This window comes from Octopus bimaculoides, chromosome 10 (assembly GCF_001194135.2).
Source record: "Octopus bimaculoides isolate UCB-OBI-ISO-001 chromosome 10, ASM119413v2, whole genome shotgun sequence".
NCBI classification, from domain to species: Eukaryota; Metazoa; Mollusca; class Cephalopoda; order Octopoda; family Octopodidae; genus Octopus; species Octopus bimaculoides.
This window is the reverse complement of record NC_068990.1, coordinates 4,054,379-4,061,409: the sequence shown is the minus strand read 5'-3', so window position 1 is coordinate 4,061,409 and position 7,031 is coordinate 4,054,379. Positions and strand designations below refer to the sequence as shown.

At 35.5% G+C, this 7,031-nt stretch overlaps 1 protein-coding gene across 1 annotated transcript in view; it reads left to right on the top strand.

Moving 5' to 3' along the window:
• Positions 1-7,031, top strand: part of LOC106869050 (receptor tyrosine-protein kinase erbB-4) — a 99,315-nt gene that overhangs the window by 45,901 nt on the left and 46,383 nt on the right. Inside the window, exons 6-7 of the mRNA XM_014914560.2 lie at positions 3,931-4,069; positions 6,474-6,590. Coding sequence (XP_014770046.1) covers positions 3,931-4,069; positions 6,474-6,590 — 256 coding nt within the window. The remainder of the gene's footprint in view (positions 1-3,930; positions 4,070-6,473; positions 6,591-7,031) is intronic.

Below are 7,031 nucleotides of genomic sequence, written 5' to 3'. Positions count from 1 at the left end.
ATATATATATATATATATATATATATATATAAAATTATAATATAGGGTATCTAAGAGATACCGCCACGCTGAAAATAACAGTCAAATCTTGACTCTAAACCACAATAACTGTTCATATAGCACCAAGAGCGCAGACGAAGAAACAAAATAAACTAGCAAAAATTACTAATTTGCTAGTTTATTTTATCTTCGTCTTCGCTCTTTGTGCTATATGAACATTTATTGTGGTTTAGAGTCAAGATTTGACTGCTATTTTTCAGCGTAGCAGTATCTCTTAGATACCCTATATTATAATTTTAAATAATTGTTACCTTTGATGGTTTTTATTCCCATGCTGGCCACTTGATAAAATCAATATTTTAAATATCAATCTTATCCTTATTTATATATATATGTGTGTGTGTGTGTGTGTGTGTGTGTATCTTTGTCCCCCCACCCCCACCATCATTTGACAACCAATGCTGGTGTGCTTATGTCCCCATAACTTAGTGGTTCGGCAAAAGGAGACCGATAGAATAAGTACTAGGCTTACAAAGAATAAGTCCTTGGGTCGATTTGTTTGACTAAAGGCAGTGCTCCAGCATGGCCACAGTCAAATGACTGAAACAAATAAAAGAATATATGTATGAGGGGGTGCTGAAAAGTTCTTAGCTTTAAGGGAATTGTGATAGGCCTGGCTGGAGGCTCAACCTTCCTGGTTCTTTTGCAGAGCTTATAAAAACTGAAGGACCACTGCAATAAGTGTGTGAAGCTAAGAAGGGAATATGTTGAATAGAATCATAATTAACTGGTTCTCCTGTATTTTCTTTTACCCAAAGCCAGGATCTTTTCTGCACTCCCTCGTGTGCATGTGTGTGTGTGTGTGTGTGTGTGTGTGTGTTTATACATATATTTGAAGCTCTCATGAAACTGATGAAACTGTAAGGTGTTGGTCAGCTAATCAACTATGAGTCCACAACAACTTATAGTGGATCTCTTCCTTGAAGACAGAGGCTTATCTTATCTTATGATGGAATCAATCTACAAACATTATTTTGGACTGCTAAACCCCAGAAACAACTGTTGGATTTGTAATACTTTTCTTCAACCCCTTTAATTCTCTATATCATTTGTATTCTGTGTAAGTTGGAACTTTTTGTATGTAAACATGTATACATTTTTTTGTATTTAATGTATTTTATATATTTGTCTAACCTGCTTATCCCTACATTTACTTATACACACACACACACACACACACACACACACACACATGGCCTCGTGGTTAAGGTGTTGCACTCATGATTACAAGTTCGTGGTTTTAATTCCTAGAGTAGCAGTACATTGTGTTCTTGAGCAAAATGCTTCATTTCACATTGTTCCAGTCCATTTAACTGTAAATGGGTAACCTTCTGATGGCTGGCATTATATTCAGGGGTAATGTTGACCTGACTGCCAAGACAGTGGAGGTGGCCTCATTCGAAAGCTACGACAATTCAAGGAAATATGTTGTAACCAGCAGACCAGCAGTGTATAACACCTGAAGGTCTGGATGATACAGTGATACATTGATATATATATATCAGCTTCCTAGGGCTAAACGGCAGTAGTGTGTTCCCTTATTAGGATTGTCACATTAAGTTGACAATATACTACAACTTTGTCGCTCCACTACTGCTTAAATCTCTCTGAGAGATTTAGAAATATTATATTTCTAATATATATATATATATATATATATACAAAGTTACTGTCTCACAGACTTTACCATATTTTCTATTATTTTGTTCTATGCCAGCTGTATTAACTGTGGTTTCTGCAATCATGGAGGATCTTAGTTTTCTTGTTTTTGTTTCTTTCTTCTCATTCCATTTTTTGCATCAACCTTGTTCTTCTCTGTCTTATTATGTCTTATTTTCTCACAGTCCAACGTCTTAGCTTTTAGAATATATGCAATGCATAAACAGAGCCTAAAAGATTGCTTGGAGATATAGGGTGTATTTTATAGATATGTCTATCTGAAGTATCATAAAAGCATGAAATTGTTCGTCACTCATTCGGTATATGTATTAAATTGATATTTATTTTTAACTGGATGGAGTGCTTTTCTTGTTGATTCTACCTATATTGGACCCATCCATCCATCCATCCATCCATTGATCCATTCATTCTTTCATTTACTTGTAACAGTCATTTGACTGCAGCTATGCTGGTGCACTGCCTTGAAGGGTTTTTGGTATGAGTGTGTGTGTGTGTGTGTGTGTGTGTGTGTGCATATGAGAAAGTATATGTGTGTTTGTATACATAATGGTACATAGAAAAATACATTCACATATGCATATATCCATATATATATATATGTATGTATGTATGTATGTATGTATGTATGTATGTATGCAGCTTTGCATTTGAATGTATACATACAGAAATAAAGATCTGCATCTGCATGAATTTGTATGTATGCATGTTTAAGCACATGTCTATATCATACACACACAAACACACACATATACATGTGTGTGTGTGTTTGTATTTAAACATGCATATATACAAACTCGTGCATATGCAGATTTATATCTATGTGTATGTATACATTCTAATGCTGAGCCATATGTATGTATGAAATATGATTCAGTAACTTGTTTTAACAATCTGTTTTCTACACTTGGAAAAAACCCTTGCATGTTTATAAGCCTAAAGTAATGGGTACTTCTTTTGAATATCTTGTGCTTCTGATGGCCCACTGTTAATAAACTATATATATTTTATGTATAGCACATCAAGAATCAATAGAACTGAAATAAATCCAGTTATTTGAAAGCCTTAGCTGTAAGAGGAAATAAAAAAAGTGTGAACATATACATTCTATACTTTTGATGTGCAGAGAAATGGTGAATCCATTTCACTGATTATTGACCGTTTTTTTTTCAAAGAAACCATATCAGACTGGGTTGTTGTTACTTCACTCATTCTTTTTCTGAAGTTCATTATTTAACTAATACGTATATTGCTTCCTCAATTTGCCTTAATGTAAAGTCAAACAGGTGCATTGATAGAATTTTCACTTTAATGTTGTTTATCAAGCTATCATGTTTTTCATTTCCATGTTGGTTAAGTAACAATGTTGTATTCTTTTCTTTATAATCTTTCTGGGTTTCTCTATTCTTTCTGCTATGCTACAACTTGTTTCCCCTATGAAGCCATGGTGATAAATAAGTCCTTTTTATTCTTTCTAGTCTTTTCTGTGATTTGCTCTGTGATACAGGGCAGGTTCTATTTGTATAATTTTTGTTGATCATCTTTCTGTAAGACTTTTTGAGATGATATTTCATAGTTTGATACCTTCCTCATGCCAGTTTTTGTTTTCAAATAAGGTTCTTTATTCCATTGCACTTTGCTCATTGAACAGCTGAATTGAGGAATGCACTGTGTATGCAGGACATAAAGTAACATCACCACAGCCCAAATGGTGTCAATACAAAGATGTGTGGAGACAAATGTTGATTAGCCCTGATCAGACAGACTCCTGGTCAAAGAGCTTCAAACTGTGATCATTCTGTTTTCAGATATGTATATATATATGACTATATTATTAGCGTGTCTTTTTTAAGATGATTGAATGTGTGACTTGAAGGTGTTTGGCTGCATTTTCTTGCAAATTAAAAAATATAGAGCCATCACCATCCAAGCTTTGATGCTGAACAACGGAAGTTTAATATTAAGTTTTATTCTTGTACTATTGAAAACAGAAGACAAAATGTCTTGCAGTAAATAGTTAAATGCCTTATGTTTTGAGTTCAAATTTCACTGAGGCCGCTTTTGTATTTCATCCTTTCCAACATCAATAAAATAAAGTACCAACAAGGATCACTGTAACTGAATTATGACTCTATTCACAGAATGTGTTCTTTTGTTCCTGAGTTTCAAAGAATTATTATTATATTTTTTCAGGCCTGTAGACATATGAATGATGATGGTGCATGTGTAGAGAGCTGTCCATCTATTCGGAACAACCGCAAAAGAATGAGAATCCACTCAGGTGACCAGAATAAGTTAACCTTTCAGGATATCTGTCTTAGAGAATGTCCAGGTAATGACAAAAACATTTTTCATATTGTTTAAATGGTAATAACATCATGGAAGAGCCAATTAAGAACACACAAAACTCTTTATTCACTTTAAATTTATTTCATAAGTTGTTAAAATTTTCATTACACATCTGTATAACTGTAACTTTGAACTTAACAACTTTGTATGTTACTAACCCTTTAGCATTTGCCTTATCCTGTCAAAAGTAATTTTTATTTATTCACATTGTTTTGAATTAATCTTACATTTATCTTGTAGTTTTGGAATTTCGATGAGGTAACCATTAATTTTTAGGATTATATTGTAGGGTTGGTGTGAGTGGCCAGCTTTGGTCAGTTTGAATGTAAAACAGATGAAATATCTTGGCTGGATATGGCCAGGTTAAAGGCTAAAGGGTCAAATGGCTCTTGCACAGTGTAGTTGCTTCACTTTCAACCCTCAATATCAGATCAAATCACTTGCTAGAGAAGTACAACTCTGAAATTTATTTAAATGTCAAATTTCAAAACAAATATTTTTCAACATTCTTTGCAACAAAATTAAAGAACAAAATTTTGAGTGGTTAATTGTATGAAGTCACAAACTGTGGATTTTATTTCTATGAGGAGTATTGCATTATGTCCTTGGAAAATAATATTCCATTGAAAATTTGCTGATAAACAGAAATCTAAGTGGTTTTACTATAACAATAGCGTTTAGCATTTGAAAACGTTTTTAATAATGCAAAGACCTTGTTTAATCATATGTTGAAATATCTGGGTCATAAGAATATTGGATAGAAAATCTTGTGTTATTTGTTCTGGTTCTTTGTGTTCTGTGATTAAATCCTGCTGATCTAAACTTTGCCTTTCATACTTTTGGAGTCAATAAATCAATTCAGGGTAGCAGGGTGGTGGATTGGTAAAACTGTAAGAATCTCAGCTTTGATGCCTTGTGGTATTTTATTCCACCTCTCTATGTTCTGAGTTAAATTCCACCTAAATGCCTGAAAATCATTTTCACCAACCAATAGGCCTAGCTTGGTGAGTAAAGCAGATCATTGAAATAAATTTCAGCATGAAACAGATGGTGGTAAGCACTGTCAAGAGAAGGGTTCCTCCAGTTGGAGTTACTTTGTGTCCTGCTGAATGAATGAATGGTTGACATTCAGAATCAAATTATTGTTTTCTTTTTCTTCATTGCATAGTCAGAGGACAGGGGGCATTGTACACAGCTCTTTACAGAGCTCCTAAGACTGATGAAAGGAAGGGAGAGTTTATCCTCAACCTGGAGACCTAGCTTGACTACTTGCACCTCCATAAGGTCCACTAAAGGGCCAAGTGATGGTCTTAAACCTGGTGGCAATTTAAGTTTTACTTCTCAAGACAGGTTTACATTGACTAAATTTCACTTGCAAAACTTTGGTCAATGTAGAGGCAATGGTGCATGTTGTACATAGTGGGATTGAACCTGAAACAATGAAGTTGTAAAGTAAACTTCATAACCACACAGCCATGTCATGACTTTATTATCACTTCACCATCCATTCATCCATCCATCTCTTCTGTCCACTACTCCTGTGTGAATCATTGCAGTAGAGGGCCCTCAGGTACCTCCGCCATAGGATCCTCTCAGAAACAATCATCATTAGACTTTCTGGCTGGACTCCCAAGCATGACCAATTGAGATTATGGATATTATCCAACCATCTCATTCTTGGTCTACCTCTAGGGCTTCTGCCAGTTGGCATAGCTTGAGGAATTTGTCTTGCCATTCTTTCCTGTGACATTCTAATCACATGACCATAGTACCAGAGCTGTGACCTCTTTTTGTGGAGAAATAGTGGCTCAACCTGGAGAGACTACCTGATCTTCAAGCTACACACCTTGTTGAGTAATGTTACCCTAGAGATCCTTCAAAGAAACCCCATTTGGGTTACTCGTATTCATGATTGTACCCTTTTAGTCGTTATCCAACATTCATGACTTCAAGTGAGAACAGGCATAAAATCGAGTTTGTTGCCTCACCCCAGTGTTCATTTTGGTTTCTGTGAATTGAATAGATTGCTTATGAATTTAACTTTCTCAATGAGTTTGTCAAACAGGCTCATGAAAAGATAAATACAAGAACATCTTTTAACCAATAAGTAACAAGTTAAAACTATGTGATTTCAAATTAAGGTCTTATATCCTGCTGTGATTTCATTTCTACTCATCATCAACATTGTTTAACATCTGTTTTCCATGGTGGCATAGGTTGGACAGTTTGACATGGAGCTGGCTTGCAGGGAGCTGTCCAGACTCTAGCTGTCTGTTGTGGCGTGGTTTCTACAGCTGGATGCCCCTCCTATCGCCAACCATTTAACAAAATTTGCTGGGTGCTTTTTATGTGCCAAATATAAATAATCAGCTGTTGTTATTTTACAGCTTACACTTCTCGATATGGTGATACATGTGTCTTATCATGCCCTGAAGGAACATCATCCGTCAAAACTGACCAATATTCCACAAATGTCTGTGAGCCATGCAAAAAGTGTCCAAAAGGTAACCGAATATTTACTCCTTTCTTGCAATTCTCTTTTCTTCCTGAATTTGTTTTAAATTGTTTATATCTTGCGAGTTATAATCTTGCTCCACTTCTGGGTCCAGTTGGTTGTGGGTGACACCACAACAAATCACCAAAAATGAACAAAATGCTGTTAAGCATTTTGTCCAGTATGCTAATGATTCTGCCAACTGATACAGGCAGATATGACCTATATGTGTGTGCATGTATATATATCATCATCATCATCATCATCATCATCGTTTAACGTCTGCTTTCCATGCTAGCATGGGTTGGACGATTTGACTGAGGACTGGTGAAACCGGATGGCAACACCAGGCTCCAGTCTGATTTGGCAGAGTTTCTACAGCTGGATGCCCTTCCTAACGCCAAGCACTCAGAGAGTGTAGTGGGTGCTTTTACGTGTCACCCGCACGAAA